Genomic DNA, 22,853 nt, shown 5'->3' with positions numbered 1-22,853 from the left:
AGAGTCTAGTACCAGGAGTCTAGTACCAGGAGTCTATTACCAGGAGGCTAGCAGCAGGAGTCTAGAACCAAGGGCTTTGCTTGTGACACTGTTGGTGATTTATTCAGATTTCAAGGGGACCACAGCATTCTGCAGTGCCAGCAGCATATAAATCATAACTAGATAATTCCATGTGTGTTCTTTCATAGTTTTGATGTCTTCAGTATTAATCTACAATGTCGAAAAAATTCAAATACATATACAATTTCGAATGAGAAGGTGTGTCTTTTGACTGGTAGTGTACACCATAAACATATTGACCATATTTACCATATACATTATATAAATACACACCATATATATTAAATACATACACACCATATACATTAAATACATACACACCATATACATTATATACATACATACCATATACATTATATACACCATATACAGAGTTCCAGCCACAGGGGGTCTTCAGTACCTGACCCTCCCCCCCGGTCCCTCTGTATCGAAGCGCTGTTATTTGGAAGTGTGTTCCTGCTTTCTGTGGGAATCAGAGCAGAACCTGAGTGCAGCGACCTGCAGCAGGACATCCTGAAACCAGAGAGGGTCTGCAGGGTCCAGAGAGCGGGCCACCTGCAGCAGGACATCCTGAAACCAGAGAGGGTCTGCAGGGTCCAGAGAGCAGATTAGAGCTGAGCCTCTGGACCGGATCCAGAGGACGGATTAAAGGCACTTTAAGGTCCAGCTTGTTCTGTCTGACTGCAGCTCGTCCGGATCTCTGTAACCAAGAGCTGTGGGACGGCAACATGAGCCCTTTGAGCCGGAAGAGACCTGCAGACCCCCCCCTCAACAAATAACATGAACCCAGTGAGCCGCCAGAGACCTGAGGCCTGTACTACGAAGCCGGATGTTCTCTTAGCGGCTAACTTCAGGGTAAACTCTGGGTTTCCGGTCCTACGACGCTGGTTCTCTTTTTAGCGGGCTAGATCTCCATGGTAACTGATGCTGAGCGGCTAACCTGCTCCGGAGCAGGTTAGGTTGCAGGCTAAGAGCTCAACTCAGTGAAAGCACCGCCTGCTGACCAATCAGAGCTCAGTGTGCGGAGTTTAAAGCGATCAAGTCATATTACAGGAGAAAGGAAATACAGAAAAGCTGCCGTTGCAGGAAAGACGGCCGGCAAAAATCACCAACGTTGTAATAGTCCTTTATGTTATATAGTTGACCGCAGGTCATGGAGAGTAATGAGGTATTCGTAGACCTTTGTATGAGGCATCTTTATTTATGTAACAGGTCTTCCGTCATGATACATCCATGCGTCCTAGATGCGGGCTTGCATACACACCGTATCACTCCGCAGCCGCACCAGTAACAGTCCTGATGGTATACGTGTGCGGCACTATATACTACAGACGTGAACATGAATAGAATATCAGCTCCATCTTCAGAGCAAGCTGACTATTATAACATTAGCGTTAAGAAAGCTTCCTGAAATATCTGCCACAACATAAGTAACCGGATCAGAGTAACATTAAGTACAGTCCGCGGCTTATCACTTCATAATGTATCATATATCTCCTGATCTGAGTCAGCTGAGCCGTATCTGGCCGTGCAACACTCACAGCGTCACAGACTGGATGCAGAAGCATTATTTTAAGCAACACATTAAGTTGAGGAAACACTGGAGTCAAATGTAATGAAAGTCAGATGGTGTCTTAGACGGGCAGTGATATCATAAAACTGTTAATGTACGCATTCAAACACTTGTTCTGTTCCCAGCTGTATTCACCTTGCAGGTGCAGCTCTGTGGCTTTGATCCGGGATCAAGTGTTTAAGTCATGGATGTTTCAACTTTAACTTCTTCATATGTCTAATATTAAAGTTGACTTTTCATTCAGGAAGTATGACGCTGCGCTGTCAGTACGCTTCTCCATGTTTGTGATTGGTCAAATGTTGCTAGCCCCGCCCCTTTCATGTGAACGCGCTCTCAGCCGGACAGAGACACCCTGGCTTGAGTTACTGAGATGATAACCAGCGTCGTAGGACCGCTTAGCGAGAGCGCGTTTGTTTTGGGTTAGTTAAAGGACACCTATCATATTATATTTGAACAATATATTGTAGGGCCATACCAGGGTTTCCGCTAGGATTTTTTCTCGCCGGTCAAATGTCCGGGCAGAATTTATTTTACCGGACAAATTTGAAACTTACCGGTCACGTTTCAATAATAATAGTAAGAGTTGTGTAGCAGAGTTTCCGTTAGCAGGTAATTACCGGACTATGACCAGATATGCTTCAGTTTAAAACTCAGTTCACGGGGCTCATTTTTATATTGCTTCAGTCTATAATCGTAACAGATCGAAAAATTCAGATCCATTTTTCAATAAATGATTCCACCAACAACAAACAACATAATTATTACATTCAAACAAACTACTTGTAGTAGATAACGTACATTATTCAAAAGTTTACATTAACTTTGAATAATCACACGGGAGAAACGGATCCTCTCTTTTCCCCTCTCCCTCTCTCTCTCTCCTGACAGCCCGTCAGTTTCTCATGCAGCTAAACAGAGGGCGGGGCTTCAGGTGATTATGCAGAGCTGCGTGTCTCTGTCAGACTCAGCAGCTGATCTGATCTCTCTCTCGCCTCCGGTTATACTTCACTCGCGTTTATGTCCATATCGATCAGATCCAGCTCTCCTGATCGTTCTTTATATAGAGCACCGATCAAACTATTAAGAGTGAATATCGGCCGATAATGACCGGTGGCCGATCTATCGGAGCCTTCCTAATTATTACCAGACATTTTTGACCGGCAGGTTTTGAATTTACCGGTTTTTAATAAATTTTACCAGCTAAAAACCGGTAATTACCGGCTAACGGAAACCCTGGGCCATACCTATATAAAGTATATAAATATAGTTTCTTTTTCAAAATACCAAAAAGATCCTGCATTTTAGCCATGCCTCATTTCGCTCTATGTGCTCTTTCCAGCGCTGTTTTTGCAGGGGGCTGATTCTGTGAGCTGCAGCTGACCACGCCCCACTGCAGGAGAGGGGTTTGATTGATTGATTGAAAAGTTTATTAACAGCTTGTATATTGGGTACAGTACAGTACAGCTCAAAACATACAATTGTTAAGGGGATGCAGACCAGAGAAAGACTTTCGTCTTGTTTACATCAGGGTCCCCCATTTCCAATTCATCATGTCATTTAAGACATATAAGACATATTTGACATACAGATGGCTTATTTACAATTTACATACAGGTGGTTTTTTACATACAGATTGCTTGTTTACAATTTTCATTTTAGATTTCGTTCTAATACATCCTAACCGGACATTTAAGACATACCAAGTCTACAGATATACAGTTAGTAACAGAGTCTAAAATGCGAGTGTATACATAGATGGGGGGGGGGGGGAAGCTGTCCATTGAACGACAGGTTGAGATTTGTACCATTACCGGGGCCAGTTTTGCAATGCTCTCCCCCAAAGGTGCTCTTTAAGAGAGGTTTTGAAGTATAGTTTTACTTTCCTTTACAGTTGTGGGAAGAGCGTTCCACCTTGATGTGGCATAATTGCGAAACGTGTATTCCCCCTTTTTTGTGTCAAATCTGGGTTTCACATGATTTGTGGAGCTCCCTCTGGTGTTATGATCATGGTATTCCTTGACCTTTGGGAAGAATTTTGACATGTACATGGGTACCATAGAGGTGTAGTGGATCTTGTAGACCAGGCCCATTGCAAGTAGCTGTACTCTGTCGTCTACTCTAAGCCATCCTAGGTTGTCAAAGTGGGCAGAGGTGAGGTGGGTTCTAGATGAAAGGTCAAGCAGTAGTCTGACCAGTTTATTTTGCGATGTTTGAAGTTTTATTTTTAGCGCCTTGGAGGTGCTATGGTACCATGACGTGCAAGCATAGTCATAGTACCCTTGAATGAGTGCTCCTGCCAGAGTTTTCAGGGTGTTTTTGTTTACCAGAGAGGAGATCCGGTATAGGAATCTAGTTCTTTGATTGACTTTTTTATTACATTGGATGCCATTTTGTCACAGGAGAGGTTTGCCTCAAGAATAGATCCTAGGTATGTAATTTCCTTCTTACTTGTGACAATAATGTCGCCCACTGCAACTGAGAAGTCGTCGGATTTGCTGAGATTATGTTTCGAACCGAAGAGAATGGACTCTGTTTTACCCAGGTGTAATGATAATTTATTATCGGCGAGCCAGGTGCAGATTCTGCCGAGCTCGGAGCTGAGGGTTTTTTCAACCTGCAACCTGTTCCTGTCAGAGACCAGCAGGGCTGAGTCGTCCGCGAACAGGAACAAGTTGCAGTCACATGCTGATGACATGTCATTTACATAAATTAGGAACAGTAACGGACCTAATATGCTTCCTTGTGGAACACCACAGCTCACTGGGAGGGGGGGGGGGACAGAGTACCGTTTACCTCCACCATCTGTTCTCTCCCCTCCAGGTAGGATTGCATCCAGCTCACCGATAGTTTATCAAAACGAATTGCTTTTAGCTTGTCAATCAGAATGGGGTGTTTGACAGTGTCGAAAGCCTTTTGTAGGTCCAGCATCACCATGCCGCAGTACTTGCCCTCGTCCACCTCTTGTTTGATGTGGTCGCTCAAATAAAGAAGGCATGTGTCAGTGGAGTGGGATGTTCTAAAGCCAGATTGAAATTCATAGATTAGTTTCTTTTCCGCGAGGTACTTTTCGACCTGTTCATATACTATTTTTTCCATGACTTTCGAGATGGAGGTAAGAATAGAAACAGGGCGGTAGTTGCCTGAGTCATCATCAGGCCCAGATTCGTCAGAGTCAGTGAAGGGCTTAGCTACCTTAGAGTCATCATCAGGCCCAGATTCGTCAGAGTCAGTGACGGGCTTAGCTGCCTTAGAGTCATCATCTGGTCTGGATTCGTCAGAGTCAGTGACGGGCTTAGCTACCTTAGAGTCATCATCAGGCCCAGATTTGTCAGATTCAGAGTCAGTGACGGGGTTAGCTGTTTTAGGGTCATCCTCAGGCCCAGATTCGTCAGAGTCAGAGTCAGAGTCAGTGACGGGCTTAGCTACCTTAGAGTCATCATCTGGTCCGGATTCGTCAGAGTCCGTGACGGGCTTAGCTACCTTAGAGTCATCATCTGGCCCGGATTCGTGAGAGTCAGAGTCAGTGACGGGTTTAGCTATTTTAGGGTCATCATCAGGCCCAGATTCGTCAGAGTCAGAGTCAGAGATGGGCTTAGCTACCTCAGAGTCATCATCTGGCCCGGATTCGTCAGAGTCAGAGACGGGCTTAGCTACCTTAGAGTCATCATCTGGCCCGGATTCGTCAGAGTCAGAGTCAGAGACGGGCTTAGCTACCTCAGAGTCATCATCTGGCCCGGATTCGTCAGAGTCAGAGATGGGCTTAGCTACCTTAGAGTCATCATCAGGCCCGGATTCGTCAGAGTCAGAGACGGGCTTAGCTACCTTAGAGTCATCATCAGGCCCAGATTCGTCAGAGTCGGAGTCGGAGTCAGTGACAGGCTTAGCTGTTTTAGGGTCATCATCAGGCCCAGATTCGTCAGAGTCAGAGACGGGCTTAGCTACCTTAGAGTCATCATCAGGCCCAGATTCGTCAGAGTCAGAGAGGGGCTTAGCTGTTTTAGGGTCATCGTCAGGCCCAGATTCGTCAGTGTCAGCGTCAGTGGCGGGGACAGTGGTGTCATTAGACCCAGGTTCTTTAGAGTTGGCGAGCACGGCAGGATTCAGCTCTTCCACTGAGCTGACATCAGCGTCGGTGCTTTCAGCTGCGTTCTCATTGGTCTCTGGGATTCAAGATTGTGCACACTTGTAAATGATTTATCATGTCTTCTGTACACGTCAGTCTGATGAATCCAAAATAGGCCTAGCCTAATGCTAGCTACAGAGCTAATTACTGCTGCTCTGGATGCAGTATTAACATGTGGTTTTGGCTAATTGCTTCAGAACAATAATTAATACATGTGGTTTTGTTCATTAAACTAATGCCCAGCCCTGTTGGTGAGTATTACTGTGCTCAGCCTAAGATCCCAGGGTTACTGTGTACATGCAGCAGCAGTCATTGTAATGCAGTTTTGTCTGGGATCAAGCTCTTATCATGTTGTTTAATGTCGCACATTGGATCTGAATGAACTAGAGCTAAAGACAGGAGACAAACTGACCTTGTGTTTCAGCAGACTCGGCTGACTCGGATGATTCTGAAACAGTTGGAGACAAAATGTTTCCTGGTTTGTTTTCAGGGAATCTAATATCCTCATTCTTTAGTGGGCTGGGTCTTAGCTTTCTCTTCTTTTTGTACAGCTATAGAGGTGCCTAAAACCATGAGTGTCAAACAAGCTAAGACATTTCATGTAGGAAAGGAGTCTGATTACCTCGTTCAGAGTCACTGTCAGAAGATTCTGTGGAGAGAAATCAACGTGTTCAATTATCACTCCGTCACAGGTCATACGGATTACACACAGAGGTAGTAGTATCAGCCCGCTGTTCTACATTTGTTTGTTTGTTTGTTTCTGACATTTCAAATTCATGTTTCTCATCAGAGTTTGTGTAGAGAGTAGGGCATGGTGGACAGATAAGCTGACGAGGCTGCTGTTCAGGTCCTTTATGTAACCAAAGGTCAACCTCACATATTTAACAGACACCATGATCGCTTCCTGTACCAAACCAATCCAATTTGTTTCTGAAAAATACTGCATTACAATCATTTCCTATACTTTGTTTTCTAGATATAAAGAATCTTCCTAATTTAACCTAATAATTTTGCTATCTGGATCCTATAGAAGTGATTTTTTTCTAGAGGTAACCAATTACTATTTATTACCAGACTTTACCGATGTATTTCTCATTCTAAAGTAGTATTGCTTTCTGGATCCTATAGAAGTAATCTTGTTTTCTTGAGGTAACCAATTACTTTTGCCTCTTAGACCTAACCAAGTATCTTTCATTTTTTACCTAACCAACTATTTCTGTTTTTGAGACTTACCAACAGTTATGATTTACCAAGTCAATCAATCAATGTTTATTTATATATCCCAATATCACAAATGTTACATTTGTCTCAGTGGACTTCACAGTTTGTACAGAATATCAGTATGACAATACGACACCCTCTGTCCTTAGACCCTCTGTCCTTAGACCCTCTTTCCTTAGACCCTCTGTCCTCAGACCCTCTGTCCTCAGACCCTCTGTCCTTAGACCCTCTGTCCTCAGACCCTCTGTTCTCAGACCCTCTGTCCTTAGACCCTCTGTCCTCAGACCCTCTGTCCTTAGACCCTCTGTCCTCAGACCCTCTGTCCTCATACCTTCTGTCCTTAGACCCTCTGTCCTCAGACCCTCTGTCCTCAGACCCTCTATCCTTAGACCCTCTGTCCTTAGACCCTATGTCCTTAGACCCTCACATCGTACAAGGAAACACTTCCAGAGAAAACCCACAGTTTAAAGGGAACATGGGAGAAACCTCAGGGAGAGCAACAGAGGAGGGATCCCTCTCCCAGGACGGACAGACGTGCAATAGATGCCGTGTGTAAATTGAAAAGATAATACATTTGCAACATAGGTAGTCCAAATGTTTGGAAATGCATGTGTGTATAATAGGAAGATGAATCCAAGAGGATATCCATCCAGGACAACAGCCACGACTCAAGATCCAGGGCTCGCGATGCCACCATGATCACCAAGTAATATGGTTTCAGAGAACTAATTACATAGTTTTCCTTTCGTAGCACTGGATGAGTAGTTCTGTTTCTAGACCTGACCAGGAACAAGCAGTTTTGGTTTCTGGAGATCTTAAAAAGTAATGTTTGTTCCTAGGCCTCTGCAAAGTAGTTAAACTGAACCAATGGTCCAAAACGAATGTGATTGGATCATGTCATGTTGTTTAACCCTGCAGCATATAATAAATTGGACATATTATAAATGCGCTATATGACAGACACATGGGATCTAAGACAGGAGACAAACTGACCTTGAGTTTCAGAAGACTCGGCTGACTCGGACAACTCTGAAACAGATTGAATTAAGTACAATCAATCCTAAAGAAGTGATTTGGTTTCTAACCCTAAACCTCTTATGAATCGGGTTGGTTTTTCTGGATCGACTGAGTTATCTAGTTTAATAATTGTTACCAATAACGGTTTATTGGAAAAAATCTACTAGCTCTGTTTCTAACTCTAACCAACGAGTCCAAGTAACGCAGACAGACAGACAGACAGACAGACAGACAGACAGACAGACAGACAGACAGACAGACAGACAGACAGACAGACAGACAGACAGACAGACAGACAGACAGACAGACAGACAGACAGACCCCCCCACACACACACCAGACCCCCCACACACACCTGACCCCCACACACACACCTGACCCCCCCCCACACACACACACACACTTGACCCCCACACACCCACCTGACCCCCCCCACACACACACCTGACCCCCACACACACCTGACACAGAAACCTTGTAATATAAAAAGTTCTTAATGTAAGAACTCCACTGGTTTCATTGTGATATCTGTTTTGGTCGACACCATCTTGGTTTTTGGTCATCTCCATCTTGGTTTTTGGTCATCTCCATCTTGGTTTTTGTCACAATCTAGAAATATTTTGGTTGTCTCCATCTTGGTTTTCAGACCAAGAAGTGAAGGTTAGGGTTGTAAGAGGAGAACATTGACCCAAGTTGGATTTCAGATCAATCGATTGCTGGTTTTATGATTTCAGATGAATATGTCTTTTTTTTCATCATAATAAAGATTCATGGACTCAGTGAGCGGTGACAAGGTTTGTCAGTTCAATATTTATTAGCAGTATGTACACATTACAGTGTGAATACAGATCTCAGATTAGCAGCTGGTTTAATGTTTCTGCAGACAGACAGACAGACGAACAGGTTAGAGCAAAGTTTTTATTTAACCAAATGGAGCCAACCAATCAGGAATGAGCGGAGAATAATACACAAACAGGAAGCAGAAGGTAGATGTTCAGCTAGTTGTTGTTGTTGTCGTCATGGCAAATGTATTGTACACTGTAGGCATGGCTCTGATTGAGAGAAAACACAAAATCCCCAGCAAGTTTATTTCACTAACTTTGTTCATGCAGATTGTCCTGTTAGCATTAGCATTAGCATTACAATATGCCTCATCTAGAACTTCCATGATAAAAAGCTCATTGTCTTAATGAAGTGGGTTTCATGGTGATGTCTGTTTGGTGAGTCAATCAGAACCACTCAGTCATCACGGACATGAGCAGAGTAAGGAAACTCTGAGGCCAAACATTCAAACACATATCAGTCTCTTGAAATGTGTTTCCTTCATTGTATACCCTATTTTCTCATTGGATGCACGTGATGTTGGCATGTCCCACACACTGCTCTGCTAACTACAGTGTGTGTAATAAGTGATTACATTATACTACATTTTTAAAATAGTTGTATGGTTTTATTGTCCACAACGAGTTATTTGATCAAACGAGTAATTTTGATCATATTCTATCTTCATAATAATATTGAACATGTTGCATGTGTCCGTCATTGAGGGGACACTGCCCCATAAAACACATCTGATGTTTTCAGTGACATGAGACGGTGACTAGTTGCAGAGTACGTTTTTAAACTTATATTTGGTAATTGTAATCATATTATGTGTGTAGTTGGATGTTGTCAAGCTTAACATATCCACTCTGTCATAGTGAAATATCAATTCATATAAAAACCTTTCAGAAATGTGGAATATATTTGTTAAACACTACACAGTCGCCTTGCTAACTGAATCATGTTGCTAACTGAAGCTCCACCATGTGCTCAGTACATGCTAATAGTAGCCACAAATGTCCACCCTGTCCTTGTCCACCCTGTCCTTGTCCACCCTATCCTTGTCCACCCTGTCATTGTCCATCCTGTCCTTGTCCACCCTGTCATTGTCCACCCTGTCATTGTCCACCCTGTCCTTGTCCACCCTGTCCTTGTCCACCCTGTCATTGTCCACCCTGTCCTTGTCCACCCTGTCATTGTCCATCCTGTCCTTGTCCACCCTGTCATTATCCACCCTGTCCTTGTCCACCCTGTCATTGTCCATCCTGTCCTTGTCCACCCTGTCATTGTCCACCCTGTCCTTGTCCACCCTGCCCTTGTCCATCCTGTCCTTGTCCACCCTGTCATTGTCCACCCTGTCCTTGTCCACCCTGCCCTTGTCCACCCTGTCAGCAAGCCTTCCTGACAGGGTGGACATGGTACAAATAGTTTGCCATCATTTCATTATTATCCAAATACTTTTTCCATTAACTGAAATATATTGTTGAGAAAGGGACTATAGCTTTCTGAAAATGTACATTTTATAATCACGATGTAATTACAATGTGTTTACTCATTGCATTGTGTCCATGACAGGGTGGATACATGTTGCTGTTTGCATGTACATTGTCTGCCTGCAATTAATTTATAAAAATTGTGGGAGCTTGACCAACATCCATTTCTAACAGCAAAACATATACTCAATGAATATGAAGTTCAATGGAAAATCTCAGCTTTGTTTAGTCTCAAATGCACTGTATGGTGATATTGACTCAGGTACGTTGTTTACCCTGTTCACCTGCAGTGTGTACAACATGTATGTTTCTTCAGTTTTGACACATTTAATGTACGTTTCTTCAGTTTTGACAGTGTTACCTGCAGATGGTGAGCATTCACAGTCCACAGTTGGAGCGTCTAAATCCCTGCGTAAAGAAGAAGACAGAGATTTACGTCTGGTTGATGAAATAATGAATGAAATGCACACCTCTCTGCTGATTCTGATGGTGAGTCCAAAAATAAGTAATTGTGCTGCTGATCTTTGTGGATTGGACTGTTTCTGCATTGAGGCTCGTGCCTGCACATTACGTAATTTAACATTGGGCAAATATCTTCATTTGCTTAGCGGCAGTTCACCTTTCAGGGAGCTTTGATAATTTCATGCTCTCTTTTGTCTGATTCAGGTTTAGCTTGTGTCGTTAGATCATGGAGTGAAATATAGGGGGACAGGACACGATCAGTGCTGGGACATTTACCGGTGGCGGTGGTGGAGTCCACAGGTTGGACCAGATGCTGGTCAGCAGATGGTCCTACAAAGAAAACAACAACATTAGAGGTCAAATCAAAATGTACTCCTGCAACACCACAGGTCTGTTTACATCAGTCATGACTTCATGTCTTCTGTTAATTCTTCCCGATTCTTACCGAATGAATTTCTGAATTCTCATCTTTACCTCTGAACTAATTTAACTCTTATTTATATATTTCTTTAATTTAAAACATTTGCTGTCTCTTTGTTTGCAGTAAAACTACTAGCCTGATATCCATCACATTCGGAGGATGAGTGTATCACAACCTCCTTTCAAATTAATTGAAACTGTTGAGATCTATACCTATATCCCTAAACTCTTCATTTCATACCAATTTTTTGTCTTATTCAGAGTTGGATCATTATTACCTTTCCAATTGTTTGAAATAAAGTGTATGTACTCTGTGTGCATGCTTCTCTAGGAACTCTGACCATGGTTTAGTTTTACCTTCCGTGTCTGGGTGAGAGTGCTCCGGGTTCCCCTCATCCTTGTCTGTGTTGGAAGGGTCCAACAGGTCAGGGCTGTCATCTTTCTTTGGCTCATTTTCACTATTATTAGCATCAGGCTTAATGGCTCCGTCACTCTTATTTTCGTCTGTTTCATCCATCGTGGCGTCATTTTCTTTGATTACTCCCCCCTCCGAGTCTTTCTCCTCTGAGGTATCATCTCCCTCCATCACATCCTCTCCTGATTCCTTTGGATCCTTTTCCCCTATATCATCTCCCTCCTTCTCCTCCTCCCCGGTTGCTAGCGACACCCCCTCATACGGGCCCTTATCGTCCATGCTATCATCTTTCTCTGTAAGTACCTCAGAGCCAGTACTAGTATCAACACCCGAGTCATTAGAGTCAGTACTAGTATCAGCGCCCGAGTCATTAGAGTCAGTACTAGTATCAGCGCCCGAGTGGGATTCTTTAGAGTCAGTGACGGGCTTAGCAATCTTAGGGTCATCATCTGGCCCGGATTCGTCAGAGTCAGAGTCAGTGATGGGCTTAGCTGTTTTAGGGTCATCCTCAGGCCCAGATTCGTCAGAGTCAGAGTCAGTGACGGGCTTAGCTACCTTAGAGTCATCATCTGGTCCGGATTCATCAGAGTCTGTGACGGGCTTAGCTACCTTAGAGTCATCATCAGGCCCAGATTCGTCAGAGTCAGAGTCAGAGTCAGTGACGGGCTTAGCTACCTTAGAGTCATCATCTGGTCCGGATTCGTCAGAGTCAGTGACGGGCTTAGCTACCTTAGAGTCATCATCAGGCCCAGATTCGTCAGAGTCAGAGTCAGTGACGGGCTTAGCTACCTTAGAGTCATCATCTGGTCCGGATTCGTCAGAGTCAGTGACGGGCTTAGCTACCTTAGAGTCATCATCAGGCCCAGATTCGTCAGAGTCAGTGACGGGCTTAGCTACCTTAGAGTCATCATCAGGCCCAGATTCGTCAGAGTCAGTGACGGGCTTAGCTACCTTAGAGTCATCATCTGGTCTGGATTCGTCAGAGTCAGTGACGGGCTTAGCTACCTTAGAGTCATCATCAGGCCCAGATTTGTCAGATTCAGAGTCAGTGACGGGGTTAGCTGTTTTAGGGTCATCATCAGGCCCAGATTCGTCAAAGTCAGAGTCAGTGACGGGCTTAGCTACCTTAGAGTCATCATCTGGCCCGGATTCGTGAGAGTCAGAGTCAGTGACGGGTTTAGCTATTTTAGGGTCATCATCAGGCCCAGATTCGTCAGAGTCAGAGTCAGAGATGGGCTTAGCTACCTCAGAGTCATCATCTGGCCCGGATTCGTCAGAGTCAGAGACGGGCTTAGCTACCTTAGAGTCATCATCTGGCCCGGATTCGTCAGAGTCAGAGTCAGAGACGGGCTTAGCTACCTCAGAGTCATCATCTGGCCCGGATTCGTCAGAGTCAGAGATGGGCTTAGCTACCTTAGAGTCATCATCAGGCCCGGATTCGTCAGAGTCAGAGACGGGCTTAGCTACCTTAGAGTCATCATCAGGCCCAGATTCGTCAGAGTCGGAGTCGGAGTCAGTGACAGGCTTAGCTGTTTTAGGGTCATCATCAGGCCCAGATTCGTCAGAGTCAGAGACGGGCTTAGCTACCTTAGAGTCATCATCAGGCCCAGATTCGTCAGAGTCAGAGAGGGGCTTAGCTGTTTTAGGGTCATCGTCAGGCCCAGATTCGTCAGTGTCAGCGTCAGTGGCGGGGACAGTGGTGTCATTAGACCCAGGTTCTTTAGAGTTGGCGAGCACGGCAGGATTCAGCTCTTCCACTGAGCTGACATCAGCGTCGGTGCTTTCAGCTGCGTTCTCATTGGTCTCTGGGGATTCAAGATTGTGCACACTTGTAAATGATTTATCATGTCTTCTGTACACGTCAGTCTGATGAATCCAAAATAGGCCTAGCCTAATGCTAGCTACAGAGCTAATTACTGCTGCTCTGGATGCAGTATTAACATGTGGTTTTGGCTAATTGCTTCAGAACAATAATTAATACATGTGGTTTTGTTCATTAAACTAATGCCCAGCCCTGTTGGTGAGTATTACTGTGCTCAGCCTAAGATCCCAGGGTTACTGTGTACATGCAGCAGCAGTCATTGTAATGCAGTTTTGTCTGGGATCAAGCTCTTATCATGTTGTTTAATGTCGCACATTGGATCTGAATGAACTAGAGCTAAAGACAGGAGACAAACTGACCTTGTGTTTCAGCAGACTCGGCTGACTCGGATGATTCTGAAACAGTTGGAGACAAAATGTTTCCTGGTTTGTTTTCAGGGAATCTAATATCCTCATTCTTTAGTGGGCTGGGTCTTAGCTTTCTCTTCTTTTTGTACAGCTATAGAGGTGCCTAAAACCATGAGTGTCAAACAAGCTAAGACATTTCATGTAGGAAAGGAGTCTGATTACCTCGTTCAGAGTCACTGTCAGAAGATTCTGTGGAGAGAAATCAACGTGTTCAATTATCACTCCGTCACAGGTCATACGGATTACACACAGAGGTAGTAGTATCAGCCCGCTGTTCTACATTTGTTTGTTTGTTTGTTTCTGACATTTCAAATTCATGTTTCTCATCAGAGTTTGTGTAGAGAGTAGGGCATGGTGGACAGATAAGCTGACGAGGCTGCTGTTCAGGTCCTTTATGTAACCAAAGGTCAACCTCACATATTTAACAGACACCATGATCGCTTCCTGTACCAAACCAATCCAATTTGTTTCTGAAAAATACTGCATTACAATCATTTCCTATACTTTGTTTTCTAGATATAAAGAATCTTCCTAATTTAACCTAACAATTTTGCTATCTGGATCCTATAGAAGTGATTTTTTTCTAGAGGTAACCAATTACTATTTATTACCAGACTTTACCGATGTATTTCTCATTCTAAAGTAGTATTGCTTTCTGGATCCTATAGAAGTAATCTTGTTTTCTTGAGGTAACCAATTACTTTTGCCTCTTAGACCTAACCAAGTATCTTTCATTTTTTACCTAACCAACTATTTCTGTTTTTGAGACTTATCAACAGTTATGATTTACCAAGTCAATCAATCAATGTTTATTTATATATCCCAATATCACAAATGTTACATTTGTCTCAGTGGACTTCACAGTTTGTACAGAATATCAGTATGACAATACGACACCCTCTGTCCTTAGACCCTCTGTCCTTAGACCCTCTTTCCTTAGACCCTCTGTCCTCAGACCCTCTGTCCTCAGACCCTCTGTCCTTAGACCCTCTGTCCTCAGACCCTCTGTTCTCAGACCCTCTGTCCTTAGACCCTCTGTCCTCAGACCCTCTGTCCTTAGACCCTCTGTCCTCAGACCCTCTGTCCTCATACCTTCTGTCCTTAGACCCTCTGTCCTCAGACCCTCTGTCCTCAGACCCTCTATCCTTAGACCCTCTGTCCTTAGACCCTATGTCCTTAGACCCTCACATCGTACAAGGAAACACTTCCAGAGAAAACCCACAGTTTAAAGGGAACATGGGAGAAACCTCAGGGAGAGCAACAGAGGAGGGATCCCTCTCCCAGGACGGACAGACGTGCAATAGATGCCGTGTGTAAATTGAAAAGATAATACATTTGCAACATAGGTAGTCCAAATGTTTGGAAATGCATGTGTGTATAATAGGAAGATGAATCCAAGAGGATATCCATCCAGGACAACAGCCACGACTCAAGATCCAGGGCTCGCGATGCCACCATGATCACCAAGTAATATGGTTTCAGAGAACTAATTACATAGTTTTCCTTTCGTAGCACTGGATGAGTAGTTCTGTTTCTAGACCTGACCAGGAACAAGCAGTTTTGGTTTCTGGAGATCTTAAAAAGTAATGTTTGTTCCTAGGCCTCTGCAAAGTAGTTAAACTGAACCAATGGTCCAAAACGAATGTGATTGGATCATGTCATGTTGTTTAACCCTGCAGCATATAATAAATTGGACATATTATAAATGCGCTATATGACAGACACATGGGATCTAAGACAGGAGACAAACTGACCTTGAGTTTCAGAAGACTCGGCTGACTCGGACAACTCTGAAACAGATTGAATTAAGTACAATCAATCCTAAAGAAGTGATTTGGTTTCTAACCCTAAACCTCTTATGAATCGGGTTGGTTTTTCTGGATCGACTGAGTTATCTAGTTTAATAATTGTTACCAATAACGGTTTATTGGAAAATACCTACTAGCTCTGTTTCTAACTCTAACCAACGAGTCCAAGTAACGCAGACAGACAGACAGACAGACAGACAGACAGACAGACAGACAGACAGACAGACAGACAGACAGACAGACAGACAGACAGACAGACAGACAGACAGACAGACAGACAGACAGACAGACAGACAGACAGACAGACAGACAGACAGACAGACAGACAGACAGACAGACAGACAGACAGACAGACAGACAGACAGACAGACAGACAGACAGACAGACAGACAGACAGACAGACAGACAGACAGACAGACAGACAGACAGACAGACAGACAGACAGACAGACAGACAGACAGACAGACAGACAGACAGACAGACAGACAGACAGACAGACAGACAGACAGACAGACAGACAGACAGACAAGACAGACAGACAGACAGACAGACAGACAGACAGACAGACAGACAGACAGACAGACAGACAGACAGACAGACAGACAGACAGACAGACAGACAGACAGACAGACAGACAGACAGCACAGACACACACACAGACACACACACACACACACACACACACACACACACACACACACACACACCACACCACACACAACACACACACACACACACACACACAACACACACACACACACACACACCCACAGCACACACACACACAACACACACACACACACACACACACACACACACACACACACACACACACACACACACACACACACACACACACACACACACACACACACACACACACACACACACACACACACACACCACACACACACACACACACACACAACACACACACACACACACACACACACACACACACACACACACACACACACACACACACACACACACACACACACACACACACACACACACACACACACACACACAGACAGGTTACCTTGACTTTGTTCTTCAGAGGTTGTGTTCCCAGCAACTACTGTGGAGACAGTAAACATTTTTGAACAAATATTAATATATACGTACAAACAGTATAAATGTAATATATGTAATTTATATTTAGGGTTAGGGTTGTGTTACCATCGTTCAGGTGATCCAGCAGTGGTTCAATTCTCTCTGAAACAGCAGAAACATGAACACTTGTGGAAACCTAGAATACTTTTTATTTATTAAATGCTAAATATACAAACTAATCTGCAGTAAAAAGTTAAAATGTAAAATAACTATGTTTCCTGTTGGACAGAGAGAGAGGGGGGGGGGGGGCTGTCTGTCATCTGTTTGGACTATTCATTGGACAAAGACCAGGAGTCAGAACAACAGGACCCACGACCAGCCAATCAGAGGTGTGAGAGCAGTCTAAGCCTCAACATGTGTTCATTGTGTATTCACTGGATTTACCTTTCTGACGTTACTGTGACGTTACTGTGACGTTACTGTGACGTTACTGTGACGTTACTGTGACGTTACTGTGACGTTACTGTGATGTTACTGTGACGTTACTGTGAAGTTACTGTGACGTTACTGTGACGTTACTGTGACGTTACTGTGATGTTACTGTGACGTTACTGTGATGTTACTGTGACGTTACTGTGAAGTTACTGTGATGTTACTGTGATGTTACTGTGACGTTACTGTGACGTTACTGTGATTTTACTGTGATGTTACTGTGACGTTACTGTGACGTTACTGTGACGTTACTGTGACGTTACTGTGATGTTACTGTGACGTTACTGTGACGTTACTGTGAAGTTACTGTGATGTTACTGTGACGTTACTGTGACATTACTGTGACGTTACTGTGATGTTACTGTGATGTTACTGTGACGTTACTGTGATGTTATTGTGATGTTACTGTGATGTTACTGTGATGTTACTGTTTCTGTGATGTTACTGTTTCTGTGATGTTACTGTGATGTTACTGTGATGTTACTGTGACGTTACTGTGATGTTATTGTGATGTTACTGTGATGTTACTGTGATGTTACTGTTTCTGTGATGTTATTGTTTCTGTGATGTTACTGTGATGTTACTGTGATGTTACTGTGATGTTACTGTGATGTTACTGTGACGTTACTGTGACGTTACTGTGACGTTACTGTGACGTTACTGTGATGTTACTGTGATGTTACTGTGACGTTACTGTGATGTTACTGTGATGTTACTGTGACGTTACTGTGACGTTACTGTGATGTTACTATGACGTTACTGTGATGTTACTGTGATGTTACTGTGATGTTACTGTGATGTTACTGTTACTGTGACGTTACTGTTACTGTGATGTTACTGTGACGTTACTGTGATGTTTCTGTGACGTTACTGTTACTGTGATGTTACTGTGATGTTACTGTGATGTTACTGTGACGTTACTGTTACTGTAATGTTACTGTGATGTTACTGTGATGTTTCTGTGACGTTACTGTTACTGTGATGTTACTGTGACGTTACTGTGATGTTACTGTGATGTTACTGTGACGTTACTGTGACGTTACTGTGATGTTACTGTTTCTGTGATGTTACTGTGACGTTACTGTGATGTTACTGTGATGTTACTGTGACGTTACTGTGACGTTACTGTGACGTTACTGTGATGTTACTGTGACGTTACTGTTTCTGTGACGTTACTGTGACGTTACTGTGATGTTACTGTGATGTTACTGTGATGTTACTGTGACGTTACTGTGACGTTACTGTTACTGTGATGTTACTGTGACGTTACTGTGATGTTACTGTGACGTTACTGTGACGTTACTGTGACGTTACTGTGACGTTACTGTGATGTTACTGTGATGTTACTGTGATGTTACTGTGACGTTACTGTGACGTTACTGTTACTGTGATGTTACTGTGATGTTACTGTGATGTTACTGTGACGTTACTGTGATGTTACTGTGACGTTACTGTGACGTTACTGTTACTGTGACGTTACTGTTACTGTGACGTTACCGTGACGTTACTGTGATGTTACTGTGATGTTACTGTGATGTTTCTGTGACGTTACTGTTACTGTTACTGTGATGTTTCTGTGATGTTTCTGTGACGTTACTGTGACGTTACTGTGATGTTACTGTGATGTTACTGTGATGTTACTGTGATGTTTCTGTGACGTTACTGTTACTGTGACGTTACTGTGACGTTACTGTGACGTTACTGTGACGTTACTGTGACGTTTCTGTGATGTTTCTGTGACGTTACTGTTACTGTGATGTTTCTGTGATGTTTCTGTGACGTTACTGTGACGTTACTGTGACGTTACTGTTACTGTTACTGTGATGTTTCTGTGATGTTTCTGTGACGTTACTGTGATGTTACTGTGATGTTACTGTGATGTTTCTGTGACGTTACTGTTACTGTGACGTTACTGTGACGTTACTGTGACGTTACTGTGACGTTACTGTGATGTTACTGTGACGTTACTGTGACGTTACTGTTTCTGTGATGTTACTGTGACGTTACTGTGACGTTACTGTGACGTTACTGTGATGTTACTGTGACGTTACTGTGACGTTACTGTTTCTGTGATGTTACTGTGACGTTACTGTGATGTTACTGTGATGTTACTGTGATGTTACTGTGACGTTACTGTGATGTTACTGTGATGTTACTGTGACGTTACTGTGACGTTACTGTGACGTTACTGTGACGTTACTGTGACGTTACTGTGACGTTACTGTGATGTTACTGTGACGTTACTGTGATGTTACTGTGACGTTACTGTGACGTTACTGTGACGTTACTGTTTCTGTGATGTTACTGTGACGTTACTGTGATGTTTCTGTGATGTTACTGTGACGTTACTGTGATGTTACTGTGACGTTACTGTGACGTTACTGTGACGTTACTGTGATGTTACTGTGACGTTACTGTGACGTTACTGTGACGTTACTGTGACGTTACTGTGACGTTACTGTGATGTTACTGTGACGTTACTGTGACGTTACTGTGACGTTACTGTGATGTTACTGTGACGTTACTGTGACGTTACTGTTTCTGTGATGTTACTGTGACGTTACTGTGACGTTACTGTGACGTTACTGTGATGTTACTGTGACGTTACTGTGACGTTACTGTGACGTTACTGTGACGTTACTGTGATGTTACTGTGACCTTACTGTGACGTTACTGTGACGTTACTGTGATGTTACTGTGACGTTACTGTGACGTTACTGTGATGTTACTGTGATGTTACTGTGATGTTACTGTGATGTTACTGTGATGTTACTGTGACGTTACTGTGATGTTACTGTGATGTTACTGTGACATTACTGTGATGTTACTGTTTCTGTGATGTTACTGTGATGTTACTGTTTCTGTGATGTTACTGTGACGTTACTGTGATGTTACTGTGATGTTACTGTGACGTTACTGTGACGTTACTGTACGTACTGTGACGTTACTGTGACGTTACTGTGACGTTACTGTGACGTTACTGTGACGTTACTGTGACGTTACTGTGACGTTACTGTGACGTTACTGTGACGTTACTGTGACGTTACTGTGACGTTACTGTGACGTTACTGTGATGTTACTGTGATGTTACTGTGATGTTACTGTGACATTACTGTGATGTTACTGTTTCTGTGATGTTACTGTGACATTACTGTGATGTTACTGTTTCTGTGATGTTACTGTGACGTTACTGTGATGTTACTGTGATGTTACTGTGATGTTACTGTGATGTTACTGTGATGTTACTTTGATATTACTCTGATATTACTGTTGCGTTACTGTGATGTTACTGTGATATTACTGTTGTGTTACTGTCATATTACTGTGATTTTAGTGTTGTGTTACTGTGATGTGACTGTGATATTACTCAGTGGGGTACTGCCTTAGTAACAGCATAATATATCACATGTATTCTGCTGTTGTTTACTGTGATTTATTTTTACATTTTCTCTAAAATATATTTATCTTTACTGTTTAATTTTCATACTTACCATCAGCTGCTGTTTCATCTGCAACAGAACAAACACATTTATGTATATTTATTTTTGAAGTGATTAAATTACTTATAGATAGATAGTTAATTCATCCCAAATTATTTTGTGGCAAGTATATATAGTAAGAATATACATTTTAGATTTTAAATAATTTAAATTGACACTAGCAGCAAGTATATTGAAATTCACAGCAGAAAAAGACTTTGGATTGAATACACATTTTAAATGTACTATACAGCTGATTTCAAGATTTCAATATTTACAGGTTACCTGGGACTGGAGCTGCAAGAGAAAGACCCGCAAAGGCAAGAAGCAGCAATATTACACACCTGTAACACACACACACACACACACACACACACACACACACAACACACACACACACACACACACACACACACACACACACACACACACACACACACACACACACACACACACACACACACACACACACACACACACACACACACACATACACACACACCACACACGCACACACGCACGCACGCACGCACGCACGCACGCACGCACGCACGCACAATCCCAAGTGATGAACAATCAGCACAATAACATTTCTACAGATGTTTTTGCTTCATAGAGACAATTATTTGAAACTTTTTATCTTTATGTGTGGCTGCATGAAAACCAAAGGTCTTATGAAGTCAGTTTGAGGAGAGTAACTGAATCCAGATCAATAAAATCAAATATTACACATAAAATATAAAATGCTTTTAAATAAGGAAAGAGTCTGTTTCTTGCTGATTAACGTGCTTTATCTGCCTGTGAGCTGCAGGGGGTAGTATTGCAGTACTCCGTGAAGTATCGCAGTACTCGGTGTAGTATTGCAGTACTCGGTGTAGTATTGCTGAGTGTCTTTGTGTCTCAGCAGACAGAGGCTCTCTGTTGGACGTATGGAGGATCAGATCAGAGGGGGAGTCGAGTGTCGGCGAGAACACTGAGGCTTTATGTCCTAACTCCACCGTCACATACATATATATAAATATACTTTTATATATATATATATACATACATATATATATATATATACATACATATATATGACTTATTGTATTTACTTATAAATATATGTTTATAAATATAAACATTCATACATGTATACTAATGACTTTGTATTCAGGAAGCCATCCCCTCCATCTGAAGGATTCTCATCTCAAACAGAAACACTTTCTCTAACTTTCATCAAACATATTTTGCGCAGGGATCTAAAAGAAAAGTGATTTTAAATAAATAATGTTGTTTATATATCTTTATATATATTGTAAACTGCCTCTCCATTTATTCGTGTTAAGTATAAGATCCGCCTTCAGAAACATATAGACGCAAATATATGGTACATAAATATACAAAGACAACACTGGAAGGATTATTACTCAATACATCTGAATCATTTTCATTCAACTGAATACATTATTTAAACTCACCCTCGCAGCATGTTTTCTCTCAGCGGGTCCACAGAAAAACTTTCAGTGTTTCTGAACACAGACCAGAGACCCTGCTTTATACTCACAACTCCCCCTTCTCCTCCTCCTCCTCCTCCTCCTCCTCCTCCTCCTCCTCCTCCTCCTCCTCCTCCTCCTCCTCCTCCTCCTCCTCCTCCTCCTCCTCCTCCTCCTCCTCCTCCTCCTCCTCCTCCTCCTCCTCCTCCTCTCATTGTGTGTGTGTGTGTGTGTGTGTGTGTGTGTGTGGGTGTGTGTGTGTGGGTGTGTATTTGTCAGAAACTGAAACTTTGGTTTCTTCCTGAAGTCCTGCTTAAGTCTGTCATCATCATCATTCTTATTTTTGTTGTTATTATTATTATTGTTTGGGGCCGAGCACCAACACAGTTGTGTTTTATACAATATATAAATATATATATATATATGTCCACTTTATTCAGAGTGTTTGTATATTTAAAGTTCCTGCTCACTGCTGACGGTCGTTTCTGGGACAACTTAAAATCACATTTAAACAACGGGAAGGCAAACCAGAGGTCCGATGAGGACAAACAGCACAGAGACAAACACTGAAGTAAATCAGTCACACAGTGTGTGTGTGTGTGTGTGTGTCTTGGTATGTGTGTGTGTGTGTGTGTGTTTTAGCATGCTAACAGCCTCTAATGAGTTTTCTGTATTCAGGTCAGTGTAACAATGAATCACTTCAACAAC

At 42.8% G+C, this 22,853-nt stretch overlaps 2 protein-coding genes across 5 annotated transcripts; both read right to left on the bottom strand.

Moving 5' to 3' along the window:
- Nucleotides 1–498: 498 nt before the first annotated feature.
- Nucleotides 499–10,233, bottom strand: LOC117545660 (dentin sialophosphoprotein-like). Its single transcript, XM_034215517.1, has 6 exons — nucleotides 9,828–10,233; nucleotides 7,971–8,006; nucleotides 6,379–6,405; nucleotides 6,169–6,204; nucleotides 4,774–5,793; nucleotides 499–647 (listed from the first exon to the last, which is right to left on the bottom strand). Exons 1-6 carry the CDS (start codon nucleotides 10,231–10,233, stop codon nucleotides 499–501), a joined length of 1,674 nt encoding a protein of 557 aa, XP_034071408.1.
- Nucleotides 8,777–22,200, bottom strand: LOC117545659 (dentin sialophosphoprotein-like). Of its 4 annotated transcripts, XM_034215513.1 has the most exons (12): nucleotides 22,131–22,200; nucleotides 20,956–21,014; nucleotides 20,683–20,700; nucleotides 16,826–16,861; nucleotides 16,686–16,724; nucleotides 15,590–15,625; nucleotides 13,998–14,024; nucleotides 13,788–13,823; nucleotides 11,549–13,411; nucleotides 11,048–11,101; nucleotides 10,671–10,717; nucleotides 8,777–9,046 (listed from the first exon to the last, which is right to left on the bottom strand). In XM_034215513.1, the coding sequence occupies exons 1-11, from the start codon at nucleotides 22,139–22,141 to the stop codon at nucleotides 10,710–10,712; spliced, it is 2,187 nt and encodes a 728-aa protein (XP_034071404.1). In that variant the 5' UTR covers nucleotides 22,142–22,200; the 3' UTR covers nucleotides 8,777–9,046; nucleotides 10,671–10,709. The 4 variants fall into 4 exon arrangements, with proteins under 4 accessions (XP_034071404.1, XP_034071405.1, XP_034071406.1 ...); XM_034215514.1 differs by lacking the exon at nucleotides 13,788–13,823; XM_034215515.1 differs by lacking the exon at nucleotides 15,590–15,625.
- Nucleotides 22,201–22,853: the final 653 nt, after the last annotated feature.

This window comes from Gymnodraco acuticeps, unplaced genomic scaffold, assembly GCF_902827175.1.
Source record: "Gymnodraco acuticeps unplaced genomic scaffold, fGymAcu1.1, whole genome shotgun sequence".
NCBI classification, from domain to species: domain Eukaryota; kingdom Metazoa; phylum Chordata; class Actinopteri; order Perciformes; family Bathydraconidae; genus Gymnodraco; species Gymnodraco acuticeps.
Note: the sequence above shows the minus strand (reverse complement) of the source record. Positions and strands in the feature narration are given on the sequence as shown.

What these genes read in the sequence shown, in the direction of transcription:
- LOC117545660 (XM_034215517.1), bottom strand. Translation starts at nt 10,233, where the DNA reads ATGTCCACCCTGTCAGGAAGGCTTGCTGACAGGGTGGACAAGGGCAGG. An exon ending in GGACAGGGTGGACATTTGTG is followed by an intron (nt 8,007 to 9,827) that starts GCTACTATTAGC and finishes AATCTGTTTCAG; the next exon opens with AGTTGTCCGAGTCAGCCGAG. An exon ending in CGAGTCTGCTGAAACACAAG is followed by an intron (nt 5,794 to 6,168) that starts GTCAGTTTGTCT and finishes CTTGAATCCCAG; the next exon opens with AGACCAATGAGAACGCAGCT.
- LOC117545659 (XM_034215513.1), bottom strand. An exon ending in CTCTGAAGAACAAAGTCAAG is followed by an intron (nt 15,626 to 16,685) that starts GTAACCTGTCTG and finishes AATCTGTTTCAG; the next exon opens with AGTTGTCCGAGTCAGCCGAG. An exon ending in CGAGTCTTCTGAAACTCAAG is followed by an intron (nt 14,025 to 15,589) that starts GTCAGTTTGTCT and finishes TTCTCTCCACAG; the next exon opens with AATCTTCTGACAGTGACTCT.